Source organism: Oncorhynchus gorbuscha, linkage group LG21 (genome assembly GCF_021184085.1).
Source record: "Oncorhynchus gorbuscha isolate QuinsamMale2020 ecotype Even-year linkage group LG21, OgorEven_v1.0, whole genome shotgun sequence".
Lineage (NCBI taxonomy): Eukaryota > Metazoa > Chordata > Actinopteri > Salmoniformes > Salmonidae > Oncorhynchus > Oncorhynchus gorbuscha.
The window spans coordinates 8,189,694-8,211,671 of NC_060193.1; the positions used below are offsets into that span (position 1 = coordinate 8,189,694).

The 21,978-nt window shown below is 43.2% G+C and overlaps 2 protein-coding genes across 11 annotated transcripts in view; both read right to left on the minus strand.

Annotated features, from left to right (window-relative positions):
* The window catches only part of mark2b (MAP/microtubule affinity-regulating kinase 2b), a 102,030-nt gene extending 94,728 nt beyond the window's left edge, over positions 1–7,302 (minus strand). For 4 of the 9 annotated variants that reach the window (XM_046318792.1, XM_046318790.1, XM_046318787.1 and 1 more), the window contains exon 1: positions 6,152–7,302. In XM_046318792.1, the coding sequence (XP_046174748.1) occupies positions 6,152–6,205 (54 nt within the window). In that variant the 5' untranslated portion in view covers positions 6,206–7,302. The remainder of the gene's footprint in view (positions 1–6,151) is intronic. The other 5 variants (XM_046318793.1, XM_046318786.1, XM_046318791.1 and 2 more) reach the window with 2 other exon arrangements.
* A 1,063-nt stretch (positions 7,303–8,365) lies between these two features.
* LOC124007923 (kelch repeat-containing protein) lies at positions 8,366–20,945 on the minus strand. 2 transcript variants are annotated; one of them, XM_046318803.1, is made up of 12 exons: positions 20,703–20,945; positions 20,169–20,330; positions 19,703–19,784; positions 17,737–17,796; positions 16,924–17,197; positions 16,700–16,831; positions 12,633–12,820; positions 12,318–12,514; positions 11,541–11,632; positions 10,731–10,785; positions 10,346–10,443; positions 8,366–10,256 (listed from the first exon to the last, which is right to left on the minus strand). In XM_046318803.1, the coding sequence occupies exons 1-12, from the start codon at positions 20,762–20,764 to the stop codon at positions 10,021–10,023; spliced, it is 1,638 nt and encodes a 545-aa protein (XP_046174759.1). In that variant the 5' UTR covers positions 20,765–20,945; the 3' UTR covers positions 8,366–10,020. The 2 variants fall into 2 exon arrangements, with proteins under 2 accessions (XP_046174759.1, XP_046174761.1); XM_046318805.1 differs by lacking the exons at positions 19,703–19,784; positions 20,169–20,330; positions 20,703–20,945 and adding an exon at positions 19,561–19,608.
* Positions 20,946–21,978: the final 1,033 nt, after the last annotated feature.

Here is a 21,978-nt window from a genome sequence, read left to right on the forward strand (position 1 = left end):
TTCGAATGCTTGTTCATTGTTGTACATTACTCATCTTATATGTATATACTGTACTTGATACCATCTACTGTATCTTGCCTATGCCGTTCGGTACCATCACTCATTCATATATCTTAATGTACAAATTGTTCATCCCTTTACACTTGTGTGTATATAAAAAAGGTAGCGGTTGTGGAATTGTTAGGTTAGATTACTCGTCGGTTATTACTGTCAGAACTAGAAGCACAAGCGTTTCGGTACACTCGCATTAACATCTGCTAACCATGTGTGTGACAACTAAAACTTGATTTGTTGGGAGGGAGGGGGGCTATTTTGACAATAAAAAGGTTTGATTTATCAACGGTACAGTATTTCCCCCACTTCAAAAAGCAATTACAGGCTCACACCGAACAGAGCTTCAACAAGACCTGAGGCAGAACAATGCAAATCAACTTCTGGTAACAGAATCTGTTCTATCAAGGTGAAAAATCAGACTCGTCTTTCTGTTGGCAACCTCTGCAACCTCTCCATGTGCATTTGAGTCATTCTGATTAGAGTCAAATACATGTTTTTAAAAACTATATACACACAAAAATATTATTCAAATGGTGAAATAATGACAAATGTCCATCCCTAACACACACACACACAGAGACACCCACACACACACACACGAGACACCTACACACACGCAGAGACACCTACACACACGCAGAGACACCTACACACACGCAGAGACACCTACACACACGCAGAGACACCTACACACACGCAGAGACACCTACACACACACAGAGACACCTACACACACACAGAGACACCTACACACACACAGAGACACCTACACACACACAGAGACACCTACACACACACAGAGACACCTACACACACACACTAAAGCAGGGATGGAAAAATAAAAACTGCTATTTTTACCTCAACTTACTGTTCAGTTGGGCATCTCCGGCGCGGCCCACGCTTGGATTGCGTCCTACCCGACAGGTCGCTCCTACCAGGTGGCGTGGCGAGAATCTGTCTCCTCACCACGCGCACTCACCACTGGTGTCCCGCAGGGCTCTGTTCTAGGCCCTCTCCTATTCTCGCTATACACCAAGTCACTTGGCTCTGTCATAACCTCACATGGTCTCTCCTATCATTGCTATGCAGACACAATTAATCTTCTCCTTTCCCCCTTCTGATGACCAGGTGGCGAATCGCATCTCTGCATGTCTGGCAGACATCAGTGTGGATGACGGATCACCACCTCAAGCTGAACCTCGGCAAGACGGAGCTGCTCTTCCTCCCGGGGAAGGACTGCCCGTTCCATGATCTCGCCATCACGGTTGACAACTCCATTGTGTCCTCCTCCCAGAGCGCTAAGAACCTTGGCGTGATCCTGGACAACACCCTGTCGTTTCTCAACTAACATCAAGGCGGTGGCCCGTTCCTGTAGGTTCATGCTCTACAACATCCGCAGAGTACGACCCTGCCTCACACAGGAAGCGGCGCAGGTCCTAATCCAGGCACTTGTCATCTCCCGTCTGGATTACTGCAACTCGCTGTTGGCTGGGCTCCCTGCCTGTGCCATTAAACCCCTACAACTCATCCAGAACACCGCAGCCCGTCTGGTGTTCAACCTTCCCAAGTTCTCTCACGTCACCCCGCTCCTCCGCTCTCTCCACTGGCTTCCAGTTGAAGCTAGCATCCGCTACAAGACCATGGTGCTTGCCTACGGAGCTGTGAGGGGAACGGCACCTCAGTACCTCCAGGCTCTGATCAGGCCCTACACCCAAACAAGGGCACTGCGTTCATCCACCTCTGGCCTGCTCGCCTCCCTACCACTGAGGAAGTACAGTTCCCGCTCAGCCCAGTCAAAACTGTTCGCTGCTCTGGCCCCCCAATGGTGGAACAAACTCCCTCACGACGTCAGGACAGCGGAGTCAATCACCACCTTCCGGAGACACCTGAAACCCCACCTCTTTAAGGAATACCTAGGATAGGATAAGTAATCCTTCTCACCCCCTCCCCCCCTTTAAGATTTAGATGCACTATTGTAAAGTGACTGTTCCACTGGATGTCATAAGGTGAATGCACCAATTTGTAAGTCGCTCTGGATAAGAGCGTCTGCTAAATTACTTAAATGTAATGTCAAATGTTCAGTGTTAGCATAGCACAATTTCTAAACATGGTTGTGCATCAGTCTCTCATGTCACTCGCTCAATTAGCCTACGTCAGCAAACAACTGTTTTGATTGGTGAGTTAGTCTAGCGGCCTGCACTCTACACTTGAAGTAATCATTGTCGAATTACAATTGCACATTTTTTTTAATAAAAGTTTTTAGCTTTGTTATTATGGTGTATTGATGAGGGGGGGGGGGGTACTTTTAGAATAGGGGTGTAACGTAACAAAATGTGGGAAAAAGGGGGAAAGGGTCTGAATACTTTCTGAATGCACCGTACACCAGGTGCCGACACTTAGAACAGTGTTTGACATGATGTCATAGCATGTGTCACACTGCAGGGCTCCAGTGTGTCCGCCCTGTGAGCTCAGAGGGCCATCTCTAAATAGAGCCACAGCCAGAAAGAGAATAATCCCAATACAGCCTGATACAAAGCTTTAAAAAAAAAACATTGCATCATTTTCCTCAGACATGATTGGCTAGAATCACTCACTTGTATAGATAGTCCGTATCCCAAATGGCACCCTGTTCCCTATATAGAGCCAGAGGTCACGTTACAGTTCTACAATCTCCATTTTCAAAACAAACCATCAAGAACAAAAAACCTGTGTTTCATAAGTAAAAGAATGTATTTTTTGTAGGCTACAACTGAAAAAAAGGAGAAGAAGAAGTCACGACAGTCATGCCCTTTTCGTGAATTGTCATCCGAGTAGATCAGCGCAACTGAAGCACAAATTTAATCTGATTAAGAGTGTGAAATACAAAAAAAAACGAATCATTTTAGGTTCTGCATTTACAAAACTAAGCTAGATTCAGTATCTAATGCATTATTTATATTTTGTTCTCGTGAAAAACGATTTCTGCGTTAACGCAAACCCCCCCGATAGAGCACTACTTTAGACCAAGGCCCACAATGCTCTGGTCAAAGGTAGTGCCCTAGATAAGGAATAGGGTGCCACGAGAGACTGAAACTAAGTGTGTCTACTCTGCCATTCTGGCTGCTCCCCAACTGATATCAATGGCTGCCCTGAGAAAACAAGCTTAGTTTGGTCATGATCTCAATGGCTGCCCTGAGAAAACAAGCTTAGTTTGGTCATGATCTCAATGGCTGCCCTGAGAAAACAAGCTTAGTTTGGTCATGATCTCAATGGCTGCCCTGAGAAAACAAGCTTAGTTTGGTCATGATCTCAATGGCTGCCCTGAGAAAACAAGCTTAGTTTGGTCATGACACTAAGAAGCTGATAGGAGTTTCACTATTCGCACTTTGACCTTTGCAGACATCTGCATTCACTTTACCTTTGTGGTAGTCGTCGCACCAACATCAATAAAACACACGGAAAGAGCGACACACGTTCAAATTCCACCCAGGAAGACATTACCTGTTTGGGTAACACACCCTGGATGCCAAGCCAATCACCGAGGGCTATGATTAAATGACAAATCATGTCCCCCGGAAACGACGAGAGAACCAGTGACACACACACACTGTTAATCTGTTTGTATAGCTACTATAAAAAATACAAAAAACTCCATGACCCCACCACCATCAGCCCAACTCCCTGGTTACGTCCCAAAAGACACCTGGCAACATCGCCCGTCCAAATATTTACACATCTAAAGTAACGGAAAAGAATTAAGATTGTGTGTGTATTGTGAAATTGTTAGATATTACTGCACTGTTAGAGCTAGAAAGATAAGCATTTTCACTACACCGCAATAACATCTGCTAAATGTGTATGTGATCAATAAAATGTGATTTGATATACGGAGCACTACTTGCCAAACGTCTTATCGACCCTGCACAAAAGCAGTACATTATAGAGGAAAATGGCCATTGGGCCAGACGCTGTAATATTGAGGACCTGGCGGGTCCCTTCCATACTAAAATGCTGTGTGGTTTGTTTCAGACGTGGCCAACCGACAGCTCAAATTGAGAATCTCCTTCCTTCCTTCCTGGATGGAATTTGAACCTGTGTGCGCGCGGGTGAGCGTGCTCGTGTTGAGCGAGTTCATCGGCTGAGCTGACAGCGCAGCTTCGTGCCATTTCCAGCCCAGGCAGCCAGTGTTCTCTGCAGCTCGAGTCACCTGAGCCAGGTGGGCCAGTGGGAGGGAGTGACATCACAACAGGGCAAGTCCCCACAACACCAGAAGCAGAAATCCAAGGACCAGGGCAGTATTCATCAGGCACCAAACAGAAGAAAACTGACTGAAAACAGGGAGGTATCTTTCTGGACTTCCCCTTTTCCATTAGGAAAAAATAAAACGTTGTTGGAAATGGTGTACGCTGATGAACATGACCCAGCTTACTGGTTTAAACTAGCCTCTGAACACACAGCCAGGGGAACTGGAAGGCACAGGAAAAACAGACAACTGTTAATGCCAACAAAGTGGCTTGGTGTGTTATTATGGGATGTTATGACAACCTAAAATAATAATAATGAAGGAACATACTGTAATTTGATTATGACAGATAGCTAGCTAAAATGGGGTTTGGTCAGTTGGAACATTAGTGGTAAAGAGGAATATTCAGTCATGATCAACCTTCTAGGACAATGGTCACAAAGTAAACAGGTACGCCTAGCTAGGAGGTTTACAACACAGCATTCCTATTATTAAGAGATTCATCTAAACCATATGGAATATACATTACAGTGACATAGCAATACCCATAGAACTAGAATTACTATCAATAATTACATACTTTTAGTCATGTAGTGTATGTGGACAAATGCTCGAAGAAGATCGCATTCCAAAATCATGGGCATTAATATGGAGTCGGTCTACTCTTTGCTACTTGAACAGCCTCCACCTCTTCTGGGAAGGCTTGATGTGGGGGACTTGCTTCCATTCAGCCGCAAGAGCATTCAGATTCATCCCAAAGACGTTTGATAGGGTTGAGGTCAGGGCTCTGTGCAGGCCAGTCAAGTTCTTCCACACTGATCTCGACACACTGATCTCGAGGTGTATGGACCTCGCTTTGTGAACGGGGGGGGGGTATTGTCATGCTAAAACATGAAAGAGCCTCCCCCAAACGGTTGGAAGCACAGAATCATCTAGAACAGATTTCCCTTCACTGGAACTATGGGGCCGAGCCCAAACCGTGGAAACCCGTTTTATGAGGCTCCCAAATAATAGTTATTGTGCTGACATTGCTTCCAGAGGCAGTTTGGAACTCGGTAGTGAATGTTGTAACCAAGGACGTCACACGCTCCAAGCACTCTGTGGTCCCGTTCTGTGAGCTTGTGTGGTCTACCACTTCGCAGCCGAGCCATTGTTGCTCCTAGACACTTCATAATAACAGCACTTACAGTTGACCGGGGCAGCTCTAGCAGGGCAGAAATTTGACAAACTGACTTGTTGGAACAGTGACATCCTATAACGGTGCCACGTTGAAAGTCAGAGAGCCCTTCTACTGTCCGTGTTTGTCTATGGAGATTGCATGGCTGTGTGCTCGATGTTATACAGCTGTCAGCAACGGGTGTGGCTTAAATATCAAAATCTACTAATTTGAAGGGGTATCCACATGCTAGTGTAGTTTGCTATTCTATTTACAAAAGGACATGAAATGACAAGATATATATATATATATAGCTAGGTAGGAAGGAAATGACAATCTAAACAGAAACCTCAATTGGGTTTCAGATCGGGAACACCAGAATGAGTGTGTGTAGGAGTTGGATACCAATTTGATTTCTCGGTTGATGGTAAAATAAAACAAGTTTACATAGCCAAAACAATCAGTCTGGATCAATGCCAGTTGGCTTGGCTGGTCACAGAACCGCACTCACACAGTGCTGGTCACACGCAGTTCATTGCCAAGCAAGGAGCATAAAGAAACAAGCTACTGTGTTTGACGTTAGCAGGAGAGGATAGTTTGTTTTCTAGCTAAATGTTAGTTGACAAGAAAATAAAAATGTAGTTAAGAGAGTTTAGCACCGATTGTTCTGGGTAGATTGATAGCATTAGCAAAAAAACACACAAAAAAAAAAACCTTACCTGGCCACCTGACGAATTTTCAATGACGGCCAACAATGGCGTCCTGGCCGACATTTTCAGGGATGTTGTAGAAAATAAGTATCGAGGGGGAAGACGAATATAGTTTCAGGATCTTGTGTTCATTTAGCTAGCAGTGGTAAAAAAAAAAAAAACACCGTCTACTAGCTATCTGTGTGTTAGACACACACCACACACATTGTGTGATCAACAAGTTGAGTCCTTCAGTCGTACATGTTTCCCATGTCAACACAGGGAAACTGGGGGGGGGTCCAGAGTTCAACCCCCTGGGTATTACTATTTCTACCGGTAACACGGCTAGCAGATGGGTCTCAGGTCTCTAGCTCGACAACAACAACTACAGTTCGCGTTAATAAAATGTTTTTTATTTAAAACAACACATTCACCGTCGGCTGGTAGTGGCTACATATGAGGAAGCACACATCCTAAGTGAAAGTTTATCAGTGTCAAAGTCTTACAGGCAGCTTTTTTCCCCCCATTCAATGACAACTAAACGTTTAACGGAAATCTCACCCGGTAACGTTAATGGGGGGGTTGGGGGTTGTTGTTAAAAAATAAAAAACCGGAGGACTTCAACTTCAGGCCAAGTTAGCCCCACGCTCGACCCGACGTATATAACGTTAAATATATATATATATATATAAATAAAGCTTTCGGGGCTTGCCAGCACCGTTGATTATAAAAATAGAAACTCGACGTTATTCTCCAATAGCCGGTTAACTAAACCACCACCTGGCCTAATGAAACGTTAGTGCGCTACTTAACAAGGAAATCAGAAACGGGTTGATTAGTCCATGTATACACGTGTGGATAGTCAGCTCGTTATCTAGCAACGAAACAAAATCTACAACATATTTATAAATCCACGGAAATCGCGTCCCGTCTTCGTGATTTTAATAAAGGTCGTTTCAAATGGTGCACTGCAGCCCTGCGCGGTCCGATCCCCTGAATACGGTGTTTATTTCCGTGAGAGCCGCTGAAGAAATCAAGTTGTGTTTAAAAAAATAAATCGATTAAAATTGGCAACAGGGTTTGAGTGTCAACGAACGAGCTGCGCCCGAGTGGCACTAGCAAATGGAGCCTAATGCACACAATCGAGCCCCATACCGGAAAAAGCCCGATACCGGAAAAAGCCCGAGCGAACAGGTTGTTACTAGTTACCACAGCCACAATGTCAAAATGGCTATCTTTAAAAAAAATGTATAACAAACATTTTTTTTTTAAAGTCTTAAATGTAAAGGTTTGCATAAGGTTAGCAGGGTGGTTCAGGCTAGGGTTAACGTTAGGCTTAAATTGGGATTTTAAGAAGATACATTGTAGAAATGGGCGGGGTTTAGCCAGAATTGATGACTTTGTGGCTGTGGTTACAAGTGACGAACGAGCGAACATGGCCGCTTGAACCACGACTGGAGGAAGGGGCGGGGGGGCGCGCTCTGACTTCGGGTAAACTCGGTATATTACGGAAAGTATACACCGTACAGGTGTTGAATACAGCTGCAACCAGAATATTAACTTAATGTAGCGATGCCTTCAACTGTGTAGGCAACGCAACGCACATTTATAAACCTTAATATCCCTGGTCTGTCATTAATGTTGAATACAATTATACTTGAACTTACCCTGCGAACCATGCAATACTAACCAATGTCTTGCAGGTGTTTTTACATACATGCCAGATGATAGAATGGTCTACTACAGTCCATGCACTGTAAAAAGACAGGTAAATAATACTGTCCTGTAGATTGATTTAAATTTCATCTGAAGGACCAACCACACAGATAACCGGTAGAGTCTAAATGTAATTGTAATTCAACATTCTGGCTTGTGAGGAAACTTTCCTTTTGCAGTGCCTCGTTTCAGACCGTATACCAATAATCAACGTCTGATTTCTAAGAGTGGACCGCAGTAGGTTCTCTTCAAAATACACATATACCACAACGGTCATATAGCTACCTACCCACCCATAGCGAAGACATGTCTACAAACAGACTTTCTCAAAACCCATTGAAAAAAAAAGTCAGGGGGGGAAGGAACTTGGACCACCTTCTACAAAGGAGAGAGGAAAAACATGATAGCTATTGACTGTCTCTCAGCAGACACCATTGTAATAGATCTATAGCCATCTCAAGTCTAGGCTACACGAATGAGCCTGCTATGTGTCATTCTCTTTAAGACTTTACAAGGGAGTCTCTTTTAGTATCTTTCAGTTTATTCAGCATGAATGTACAAAAATAAAAAAAAGCTGCCTAAGAAATGAAAGCAACACCATTTTGAAACTAGATCCATACCAATAAACCTGACGATATATTTGTTATACAAGGGAAAATGGAGAATTTTTTCTCTCACAGAATTCTCAAAATTGTCATTCAAAAAGGAGCAATTGTCAAATAATTAAGCTTCAAAATGTTGATTTCATACATTGTGACATCATGAGAATGGTCACAAGTGTCCAGATAAGCACAAGATTCCTCCACATCCTATTTATTGAATATAGTTTCTCAGCCCATATCGATATAGCGTTTAAAAGGCCAATATCGGCTGATATAAAAATCGGTCAGGCTCTAATTAGAATGTGAGTAACTGAGACACAGAACTTGGGTAGCTTTAAAAAACATAATAATTGGAACGTAGAAAAATATATATATGTGTATTTCTATGACTAAGTTTTAAAGTTTTTTTTTTAGTCTACAACCTGCCTTCCCAGTCCAATTGAGTTATGGAATTCAATTGGAAAGCGAGCAGAAACAGACTGGCAACCCGGCTTCAAATTATGCTACAGTTCCACGATGGTTAATGACCATCTAAAGTTAAAAATATAAAATATAATAAGCAGCTTGTACACACGTCACACCTCTAGGCTGACCAAAAAAAAAAAAAAACACTGCACTTGAAGTGCAAACTGGTTCAGCCAATCCATAAATCCTCACTTTATAAACCCCAGGGTTGTATTCAATAGGAACCAAACTGTCCAAAATAGAACTACCTTCATTTGTCCAATAAGGAACCCTCATTTTCTATTGCAGTTTTGCTACAGTGTGCACTAATGAACACGACCCAGACGGCTTGAGTTCCAAAACGGCAACCCATTCTCTACATAGGGCTCTGATCAAAAGCAGTGCACTACAGAAATATATATTTCCTGGAAAGTATACATGTTTTAAATGTATCAATAACATCAGTCTGACCATTCCCTCATCACCCTGAGAGACATTTAAAAACAAACTACGAGCACTTCCTGTTTCTAATGACTGCTAAATGACTTAAATGTAAATGTAAATGTGAAAACATCAGACTTTGAAGATCTGTGAGATTTCTCTAATACACCCATAGGGGCTGTGTGTGGGACCAGAGCCCTGGTCCAAAGTAGTGCACTATATAGGGAATAGGGTTCCATAGAGCCCTGGTCCAAAGTAGTGCACTACATAGGGAATAGGGTGCCATTTAGGATTCCACTCATGTGGTTTATGTTGTGTTCATAGCCAAGTGGGAAGTAAATAGCACGTGAATAAATCCAACTGGTTTGAACTTTGATTGGCTAATGGCAAACAAGCTGCGTCAACCACAAAACTATAAGTAATGTTATCATGCTGACAAACAAATTGTAGTGAAAAAAAACACAAAAAAACATTAATAGATAGCTTTTTATAAATAATGTTTAGTTATTGCATTTAGCTGCCGAAATTGCGGTTATTGGGGTCATTTCCTTACTTAAGGGAGGTCAGAATGTGGGAGAAGTCAGAGCTCAGGGATAATATACAAGTGTCCCACCAGTAATGACCTTTTGGAGAGGCATTCAGGTGGATTTTTCCCAGTTGTACCTTGTAAATTCCCAATTGGTTATGAACACAGCATTAGTTCTGGTCCAGCAGTTCAGAGACAGTCAGGGTCGTCAGGTCGGAATAGAAGTTCCCCTCGTTGTCGCCCCCTCCAAATACCAGCAGGGTTTTGGGGGTACGGTCGGAGTTTCGTTCTTTGCCGTCATCCTTGAATGAAAGATTTTGATTGGCTAGCGCCATGGTGATGATGGAATGTCCAGCTCTGGGCACAGAGAGCTGTGGGTGAACCAGTTCAGTCCAGGTGTTGGTGTCTGCAACACACACACACACACAGTGTTTAGAGCCTGGTTCTGGAGGAGTGTGTGTGGCGAGAAGCAGGGTGTGTGTGTGTGTGTCTGACCTGTGTTGAAGGTAAAGGTGTCATTGAGGGCCTGGTTCCCATTGTATCCCCCGTGGACCACAAACGTAGAGTCAGAGAGTAGCACACAACCATGCCAGCTGTAACACACATCCATGTAACTGCTCAGTTACAACTTTCATAGTGAGGAGCATCAGTCTCCAAAAGCAGAAAACATTTATGAAGACAGACAAAGCATTGTATCGATTACAGGTTCTCCCTTATACAATAAGAGAGCGATTCAATGGCACTTCCTGGGTTAAAAGGGTTCAATTTACATTAAAGGATGAATAAAAAGATGTCTGTCTGAATTATGAGACACTCATTGAGTCTTTAAACTGTTCCTGTAACCTACATTCTTGTGTATTAGTTAGTCCTTTAGTCCTACCTGCGAGGAGAGGGAGGTGATCCATTGGTCTGAACAGACGAAAACTCCATCAGTCCTGAAAACAATACAGTCACTTTAGTCAGGATCGTCCATTCAGCAACACTTGCCTCTGTTTTCCAGGGAGTGTTGGGATCCATAAATCAATAAAGATACAGTGACTAATATTCAATAAACAGTGACTAATAATTAAAGATACAGTGACTAATAATTAAAGATACAGTGACTAATAATTAAAGATACAGTGACTAATAATTAAAGATACAGTGACTAATATTTAAAGATACAGTGACTAATATTTAAAGATACAGTGACTAATATTAAAGATACAGTGACTAATAATTAAAGATACAGTGACTAATATTCAATAAACAGTGACTAATATTAAAGATACAGTGACTAATAATTAAAGATACAGTGACTAATAATTAAAGATACAGTGACTAATATTTAAAGATACAGTGACTAATATTTAAATAAACAGTGACTAATATTAAATAAACAGTGACTAATAATTAAAGATACAGTGACTAATATTCAATAAACAGTGACTAATAATTAAAGATACAGTGACTAATAATTAAATAAACAGTGACTAATAATTAAATAAACAGTGACTAATATTCAATAAACAAAGACAATCTCATTTAAAATGTTAGTCCTCCAATGACTTCCCTCTAATAACTAACCGGCCAATTGTATCGCAGACCGTCAGACAAGATGGAGGGCCACAAAGAGTAAACTAAATGGCAGTTAGGGAGGAAAGTCTCACCACACACAGACCTACTGGACAAACAAGCCCGTGTCTCTTACCCAGGTCAAGCATGTACATGTCGTTGAAGCAGAGTGGAGTGTCCCAGCCTCCGAACACATAGATCTTCCCCTGGGTGACGCAGGCCGAGTGACTGGAGAGAGAGAGGGAGAGAGAGAGGGAGGGAGAGAGGGAGGGAGAGAGGTAGGGAGAGAGGGAGGGAGAGAGAGAGGGAGAGAGAGAGGGAGAGAGAGAGGGAGAGAGAGAGGGAGAGAGAGAGGGAGAGAGAGGGAGAGAGAGAAGGGGAGGGAGAGAGAAGGGGGAGGGAGAGAGAGAAGGGGAGGGAGAGAGAGAGGGGAGGGAGAGAGAGAAGGGGGAGGGAGAGAGAGGTAATCCCATGTCCACTACTACTATTATTATTACTGTTGGTCCCACCATTTATTTATATATAAATATATATTGTTCGATATGTATACTTTAACAATGTAAGTAATAATGAACTTGTCATGTCAATGTGAGAGAGAAAGAGTTAGAGAGAGAGAGAGAAAAGGGAGCGAAGGAGACAAGAGGGAGAGAAAATGAGGGTAATCCTCAGATCTGTACTACAGAAGTTATTTGTACAGCTAATCTGCGCTTTAACTTGCTAAAAATCAACCCAGGTATTAGCTGCCAGTCTGTTTGTGCCATCATACCTACTTCCTATTGTCATGTTTGGTTTGACAATAGGCAATGGATTTTGACAAGAGACCAAACAGATCTGAGCCCAGGCTACCTACGTGGATGTGAATCTTTCTAACTAATGGTCTGAAGCGTTTTCGGTTTGGATCCGTCCATCTCACCCTGAGCGGGGGGCGGGCTTGTCGCCTGTGACGATGGGCTGGTACCAAATGGAGAGATGTGGGTCGAAGATGTAGAGGGAGTCACTGCAGCCGTCGGGTTCAGGGTGAGGGCGAGGGAACACCCCTCCCAGGACAAATAGTTCACCCCGAAACATGCTGCAGCTGTGATAGGCTAATGGAGGTACTTTTCCCTGGGCCTGGAGAGGAGAGGGAGAAGGAGGAGGGTAGAAAGATCATTCATGTTATTACATTTGCACAGATGCAAGCTTACACCTATCCAGTCCCAGATGATTAGGTGCATGTGTCCAGTCTCACCTCCACTGTGCTCCACTTCCAGCTCTGTGTATCAAGGATGTGAACGTCGTTGAACCACTTTTTGTTCTTAGAACCCCCGAACACAAAGATTCTTCTGGAATCAGGGTCGTAGGTCGCAGTATGGCCAATCCGGGCCTCGGGGGTGGGGCCTTCTGCCAGCGTCTCCGCGGGAACCCATGACATGTCCTCTGAAGGGTCGACAAAAAAAAGAGGAAGTGAGGGTGTCAAGTGAACCAATTAAAAACGAAGATCCAAAGTACAAGAACAACACAGCTAGCTAAAGTGCCGTCAGAAAGTAATCACACCCCCTGACATTATTCACATTTAGTTGTGTTACGACGTGGGATTAAAATGGATTTAATTGTGTATTTTTTTGTTAACAATCTACACAAAATACTCTTGTAGTGAAATAAATTCAAACATCTAAAAAAAATATATACAATGATTAATAAAAACACAAATAGCTCGAATAGATAAGTACTCAACCGCCCAGGTCAAAACACGTTAGAATCATCTTTGACAGCGTTTTACACCTGTGAATCTTTTTAGGGAGAGCGTTGCCCAATATTGGTTATTTATTTATTTATTTTTAAACTTAAAAAGCTGTCAAGTGGGTTGTTGATCATTATTATACAGCTATTGTTAAGTTTCGCTATAGAATTAAGATGATTTAATTCAAAACTGTAACTAGTCCATTCAGGAACATTCAATGTCGTCTTGGTAAGCAACTCCAGTGTATATTTGGCCTTGTGTTTTAGGTTATTGTCCTGCTGAAAGGTGAATTGGTCTCCCAGTGTCTGTTGGAAAAGACTGAACCAGGTTTTCATTTACATTTAAGTCATTTAGCAGACGCTCTTATCTGTGCTGAACACTATTCAGTTTCTTCTTATCCTAAAAAAAAAAAAATCCCTAGTCCTTGCCGATCACAAGCATTCCCATAACACGATGCAGCCACCACCAAGCTTGAAAATATGAAGTGGTACTCAATGATGTGTTGTGTTGGATTTTCCCAGAAGATAATGCTTTGTATTCTGGACAATAAGTAAGTTTCTTTGCCACATTTTTTGGCAATATTACTTTAATAGCTTATTGCAAACAGGATGTATGTTTAGGAATACAGGCTTCCTCCTGATCACCCTGTCCTTTAGGTTAGTATTGTGTAGTAACTACAAGGTTGTTGATCCATCCTCAGTGTTTAATGGCTGTGATAGGAGAGAACTAACTGTTTTAAAGTCACCAGTGGCCTCATGGTGAAATCACTGAGTGGTTTCCTTCCTCTCTGGCAAATTAGTTATGAAGGACGCCTGTATCTTTGTAGTGACTGGGTGTAATGACTAACATCACCATGCAAAGTGTAAATAACATCACCAGGCTCAAAGTGTAATGACTAACATCACCATGCAAAGTGTAATTAATAATAATAACATCACCAGGCTCAAAGGGATATTCAATGTCTGCTTTTAAATATATTTTTTGCCATCTGCAAGATTGGATGCCCTTCGTTGCGAGGCATTGGAAAACCTCCCTGGTCTTTGTGGTTGCATCTGTGTTTGAAATTCACTGCTTGACTGAGGAACTTTGTGTGGGGTACAGAGATGAGGTCGTCATTAAAACAAATCATGGTAAACACTATTACTGCACATAGTGTGAGTCCATCCAACTTGTGAAGCACATTTGTACTCTATTTAGGCCATAGAGGTAGAATACTTAGACATTTCATATATATACACACACACACACATATACACACACACATATATACATATATATATTTTAAAACATTTCTAAACAACTAAATTCTACTTTGATATTATGGGGAATTGGGTGTAGATCATTGACACAAAATCTAAACGTTAATCACAGTTAAATTCAGGCTGCAACAACAAAATGAGGAAATAGGAAAGGGCTGTGAACACTTCCTGAAGGCCTTGTACCCTCCATTACGGCTCTGTTATTGGTATCGACGGGGCTCTACACACCCTCCATTACGGCTCCGTTATTGGTATCGACGGGGCTCTACACACCCTCCATTACGGCTCTGTTATTGGTATCGACAGGGGCTCTACACACCCTCCATTACGGCTCTGTTATTGGTATCGACAGGGGGCTCTACACACCCTCCATTACGGCTCCGTTATTGGTATCGACAGGGGGCTCTACACCCTCTCCATTACGGCTCTGTTATTGGTATCGACAGGGGGCTACATACACCCTCTCCATTACGGCTCTGTTATTGGTATCGACAGAGGGCTCTATACACCCTCCATTACGGCTCTGTTATTGGTATCGACAGGGGGCTACATACACCCTCTCCATTACGGCTCTGTTATTGGTATCGACAGGGGGCTATATACACCCTCCATTACGGCTGTTATTGGTATCGACAGGGGGCTATATACACCCTCCATTAAGGCTCTGTTATTGGTATTGAGGTGAGGATATATAGTTGAAGTCAGAAGTTTACATACACTTAGGTTGGAGTCATTAAAACTTGTTTTTCAACCACTCCACAAATTTCTTGTTAACAAACTATAGTTTTGGCAAGTCGGTTAGGACATCTACTTTGTGCATGACACAAGTAATTTTTCCAACAATTGTTTACAGACAGATTATTTCACTGTATCACAATTCCAGTGGGTCAGAGGTTTACATTCATTAAGTAGACTGACTTTAAACAGCTTGGAAAATTCCAGAAGATGATGTCATGGCATTAGAAGCTTTTGATAGGCTAATTGACATAATTTGAGTCAATTGGAGGTGTACCTGTGGATGTATTTCAAGGCCTACCTTCAAACCCAGTGCCTCTTTGCTTGACATCATGGGAAAAATCTAAAGAAAATCAGCCAAGACCTCAGAAATAAACTGTAGACCTCCACAAGTCTGGTTCATCCTTGTGAGCAATTTCCAAATGCCTGAAGGTACCACGTTCATCTGTACAAATAATAGTACGCAAGTATAAACACCATGGGACCACGCAGCCGTCATACAGCTCAGGAAGGAGACACGTTCTGTCTCCTAGAGATGAACTCACTTTGGTGCGAAAGGTGAAAATCAATCCCAGAACAGCAAAAGACCTTGTGAAGATGCTGGAGGAAACAGGTACCAAAGTATCTATATCCACATTAAACGAGTCCTATATCAACAGAACTTGAAAGGCCGCTCAGCAAGGAAGAAGCCACTGCTCCAAAACCGCCATAAAAAAGCCAGACTACGGTTTGCAACTGAACATAGGGACAAAGATCGTACTTTTTGGAGAAATGTCTTCTGGTCTGATGAAACAAAAATAGAACTGTTTGGTCATAATGACCATCGTTATGTTTGGAGGAAAAAGGGGGAGGCTTGTAAGCTGAAGAACACCATCCCAAACGTGAATCACAGGGGTGGCAGCATCATGTTGTGGGGTGCTTTGCTGCAGGGGGGACTGGTGCACTTCACAAAATAGATGGCATCATGAGGCAGGAAAATGATGTGGGTAAATTGAAGCAACAGCTCAAGACATCAGTCAGGAAGTTTAAGCTTGGATGCAAATGGGTCTTCCAAATGGACAATGACCCCAAGCATTCTTCCAAAGTTGTGGCAAAATGGCTTAAGGACAACAAAGTCAAAGTATTGGAGTGGCCATCACATAGCCCTGACCTCAATCCTATAGAACATTTGTGGGTAGAACTGAAAAAGCGTGTGCGAGCAAGGAGGCCTACAAACCTGACTCAGTTACACCAGCTCTGTCAGGAGGAATGGGCCAAAATTCACCCAACTTATTGTGGGAAGCTTGTGGAAGGCTGACTGAAACGTTTAAAGGCAATGCTTCCAAATACTAACTGAGTGGATGTAAACTTCTGACCCACTGGGAATGTGATGAAAGAAATAAAAGCTGAAATAAATAATTCTCTCTACTATTATTCTGACATTTCACATCCTTAAAATAAAGTGGTGATCCTAACTGACTTAAGACAGGGAATTTTTACTAGGATTAAAAGTCAAGGAATTGTGAAAAACTGAGTTTAAATGTATTTGACTAATGTGTATGTTAACTTCAACTGTATAACCCTGTCTTAAGGTGAACTCACCAGTACACAGCTTCCACATGGGGTCCTTGCAGAACTGCATCCTGGATCCCTGGCCTCCAATCAGAATGGCTGTCTGGGGATCGATGGGGCACAGGCTCTGACCCCAGCGGCCCGACGGGTTGACCAATGGGGCTGCATCGATGAGGCGGCACCGGGGTCAATACACTGGTTGGCAGTCTACACACAATAATCTATCCTTTCCACACACACACACGTTAACTCACCAGTCTGTGTAGTGGGTGTCTTGGCCGGTCTACCCTTGCCCCTCGGAGGAGGAGTGTTCTGAGGGGTGAGAGCCGCACCTTCCTGACCCTTACTCTGAAGGAACAGTCTGGTCTGACCTCTGACCTTTCTGAGGGGGGTTGACTTCTCTGAAAATGACGACACCACTGCGATGGGACACGTGTTCTCCTTCCCTCTGTTCTCTTCCTCGTCATCTTCCCCCGTTTGTCCCCTCTTTCTCTTCCCCTCCCTCACAGGGGAAGGGGCCACAGCGCTCTGGAATAGAAGAGGAGAGGGAGGAAAGAGGGGGAGGAAAGAGGGGGAGGAAAGAGGGGGAGGAAAGAGGGTGGAGAGAGGGGGTGGAGAGAGAGAGGACAGAATGGAAGAAGTTAAACTGACTCAGTAATGACGTTGCCACAAGCAGGTTGAACTGCAGAAACTTTGGACGTGAGCCCGATATTGCAGTCTACCTCGTGCAATGCCGACTCAACCTTTGAGTGACATAAATTTAATAGAACGAGGTTCTAAAGTAACAATGGGCTCATCTCTTTTGAATTTCAAGATGGCGTCCTCTCCTTTCCCCAACATTCACTGGTGTGGAAGAACTTCCCCAGAGCAGTGTTGAATGGCTCCCCAAAGGGCTGCCCAATTTAGTTCTTAAACTCTAGCACACTACACACCCTCATCCACTCATCATCAAACCTTTACATCGTGGACTCGGGTGTTTTAGCGCCAGGGAAACAACTACAATGTGTACCCTTTAAGAAAACACTTGCCCTAGAAGGACTGTGACGAGCCAGGCGTGTGGATCTCACCTCTGGGGTGTACTCCTTCATGGACAGGGTGAGGTCAAGGTTCATCATATCCCCTTTGGCCTGTAGAACAAACAGAGTCAAGTCCATCGTTGTTTGAATCGTCTCAAATGTAATACATAGTTGTGTATATCTGCGTGCTCTGGTTTAGAGATGGTATTCCTGCCACTCGATAAGATACAGATAAATAATTCCTGATTTAATTTCTCTCACCATCCCACTTTCTCCATCTCTATAGATACCATAGTAGTTTAGGCAGTACTCCTCGGGAGGTGCGTTCAACAAGGGGAAAAGTTTGTGAACGTTGACTAACATAGTCCATTAGTTATTTTGTTAGCTGAGACTGTCAGCGTTAGCGAACAGTCGGAGAAGGTAGCGTGCATCGAACGTAAGTGTCTGTTTAAAACTGCCGCTTAACAATAAATCAACTGGATGTAGACTTTACACTGAACAAAAATATAAAAGGCAACATGTAAAGTGTTGGTCCCATGCTTCATGAGCTGAAATAATTTCATGAGATGTTCCATAAGCACAAAAAGCTCATTTCTGTCCAATGTTGTTTTACATCCCTGTTCGTGAGCATTTCTCCTTTTCCAAGATGATCCATCCACCTCACAGTTGTGGCGTATCAAAAAGCTGATTTAATAACAGCATGATCATTACACAGGTGCACCTTGTGCTGGGGGGCAACAGAAGGCCACTAAAATGTGCAGTTTTGTCACATAACACCATGCCATAGATATCTCAATTTGAGGGAGTGTGCAATTGGCATGCTGACTGCAGGAATGTCTACTAGAGCTGTTGCCAGATAATTGAATGTTCATTTCTCTACTATAAACTGCCTCCAACATCGTTTCAGAGAATTTGGCAGTACGTCCAACCAGCCTCACAACCGCAGACCACGTGTAACCACGCCAAACCAGGACCTCGACAACCAGCTTCTCCACCGGTGGGATCATAGACCAACCCACTTGGCAGTCAGGCCCAGTCAATGTAGAACCAGGCCCAGCCAATATAGAGCCAGGCCCAGCCAATGTAGAGCCAGGCCCAGCCAATGTAGAGCCAGGCCCAGCCAATGTAGAGCCAGGCCCAGCCAACATCGTTTCAGCCAATCAGAATAACTTTTTCCCCACAAGGTCTTTATTTCAGACAGAAATACTCCTCATACTCCTGAAATAGACTTTGTGGGGAAAAACGTATTCTGATCGGCTGGGCCCGACTCTACATCGGCTGGGCCCGACTCTACATCGGCTGGGCCCGACTCTACATCGGCTGGGCCCGACTCTACATCGGCTGGGCCCGACTCTACATCGGCTGGGCCCGACTCTACATCGGCTGGGCCCGACTCTACATCGGCTGGGCCCGACTCTACATCGGCTGGGCCCGACTCTACATCGGCTGGGCCCGACTCTACATCGGGCCTGACTACCAGGTGGTCTATGAGCCCACCGGTGGAGAAGCACCCCTGCCCAGTCATGTGAAATCTATAGATTAGGGCCAAATGAAATCATTTCAAATCGACCGATTTCCTGCTATATGAACTGTAACTCTAAAATATTTTAAATGGTTGTGTTTATATCTTTGTTCATTATATAGGAATCGCTAAATCATTTTTAGATTGAAGCCGCTAAAAGCCACAGTAATCCTGACAAAAAGCCGTTTGATGTTTCACTAGCACTTTGGAATGTTTATTAAATACGTCCAGCTGAAATTGTTACTCTGGCAACATGTTCGCCGCAAACAGAAGCCTTGTTGAACTCGCCTCCGGTGTCCTCCTTCCAAGCTGACAGTCAACAACTCCCTCTGTCCATCCATCCATCCACTCACCAGGTGTCCTCCTTCCAAGCTGACAGTCAACATCACTCCCTCTGTCCCATCTGTCCATCCATCCATCCACTCACCAGGTGTCCTCCTTCCAAGATGACAGTCAACATCACTCCCTGTCCCATTTGTCCATCAATCCACTCACCAGGTGTCCTCCTTCCAAGCTGACAGTTAACACCACTCCCTCAGTCCAGCTCTCCTCTTCCCACTGCTCCCATGTTAAACACCTGAACCAGGAACAAGATAATGTGACAATCCCAGTACAACACTTTACATCCCACTATTACCTTATAAGACAGTGGTTCTCAATACTGGACCTGGAGATACAAAGATTGACATTTCAGGTTTTTTCCTTAGGGACATGCAAAATAAACTTTAACTTTGGACAAGTCAGTCAGTGTGTGTGTGCACCTTCTTATGGGACATTCCAAAAATATCCTTCCATGTAATTGTCTACATCATAGCTTGCTGGGCCACGTTCAGTAAGCAAATGTTGTGGAATGTTTTCAGATAGCAATGTCACGAATAGAATGATTTCTTGTGCTACATGTCAGGGAGGCATTTTTGTTTTTCCATGACATTTCCTCGACGTTGTGTTTTTCTGAACGTACCTATTATAAGGTGTCAGTTTTCCTATGGTGATTGGAACTCTGTCGGCGTCGTTGAGTTCTGCGTTGACGCAGACCCTGTCTCCCCATCGCCCCCTGGAAAACAGCACCACCTGCTGGCAACTCGGTGGTACTGCAACGGAAAACTGGGCTGACCCGTTTGCACTGTAAAGGAGAGTTAAATATGAACTACTTAACGCTACCTATTACTTAAGTAGCTAGCTGGTGCAAAAACATACTTACACTTGAGCTACTTTATATCATGCATTTTCCTACATGTTGACAAGACTTCATGTGTTGGGGGTAACCATACCAGAATCTAGCGTTGACTGCTGCACCATGCGTGATTATGGAAGTTTGTGATAGCATAGCTAGCTAAATGCATTTAGAAAAACATGCAACTCACACAGTGTTATCGATTAACAAACACAAATCATTTGAAAAGGCGATACATTTACGATAAATAGCCATCTAGTATCGAATAAGATACATAAAACTCTCGTTACACGGTTGGCTAGCTAACGTTAGATAATTTACCATAGGAGCTTTAGGGGCGCATCATTCACTCCCAAAACAACGTAGACCCCAAAATCATCCATTTGTGTTGTCCTTCTCCTCCCGAAGCAAAGCTTGATATTTGGAGATAGAAATAAACTCAAACCATGAAGCTAATTTGATTAATTCTCAAAAGTAGTGGAGATTCTAATCAAATATCTCCCTGTCTAATTTCTCATCTCCCGCCACCGTAGAGCATAAAATACAAAACCCGCGCCACTTCTCGAAGTTTGACACCTTCCGTGTAAGCCAATCAGACGGCTGGATTCAGCAGCGTCGGATGAAGACGTGGTCTCCGGCCACTGAGGCATTCCATAGGCGGGGTATTCAGATTCCTGTGTTCAAGAACATTGAACGGTCTCCAAATTAAAGAACTGTTCAGAATTTCAAGTTCTGCTCTTGAAACTGTAAATGTTATGGTTGGTTGAGTTGTATCTTTAAGTCTATAAATTATATTCAGTTAGTAAATTGAAGAATAAGACTTTGTTCTTTAACTTTCATAGTTCAATTTTAAAAAATACAACAAATAAGTAGACTCTAAAGTGTAATTTTATGATCCGATTTCCTCTCTCCGCTTTTTGGAAGTTAATACAGACAAAAAAACAGACATCTGAAACCAAAATCGTATAATTTTGTAATAATGATATATAATAATAATAATGATATATAATAATGAGTAGCTTTCGGGCTCCCGAGTGGCGCAGTGGTCTAAAGGTAGTGTAAGAGGTCTCATTACAGTCCCTGGATTGAATCCAGGCTGTATCACATCCGGCTGTTATTGGGAGTCTCATAGGGCGGAGCACAATTGGTCCAGTGTCGTCTGGGTTTGGCTTGGGTAGGCCATCATTGTAAATAAGAATTTGTTCTTAACTGACTTGCCTAGTTAATATGCCATTTAGCAGACGCCAAAGCGACTTACAGTCATGTGTGCATACATTCTACGTATGGGTGGTCCCGGGAATCGAACCCACTACCCTGGCGTTACAAGCGCCATGCTCTACCAACTGAGCTACAGAATAAAAAATATTTAAAAATGTAAATAGTTATTTAGTATGCAAGGTGAGTTGTAGATCACTCAGTCTGACAGTAGTCTTCTGTCGTGTTGCCCTAAACTATATAACCCGGGCAGCTTGCGCCAAGTGAAAAACGATTGCATACGTTTTGGAACCAGGCTGCCTTCCTGGCGTGAGCGACGGCTAAATCAGCTCCAAAAAAAGTTACATAGGTTAAGCACGTGGAGCCTAATGAGTAGGATTCT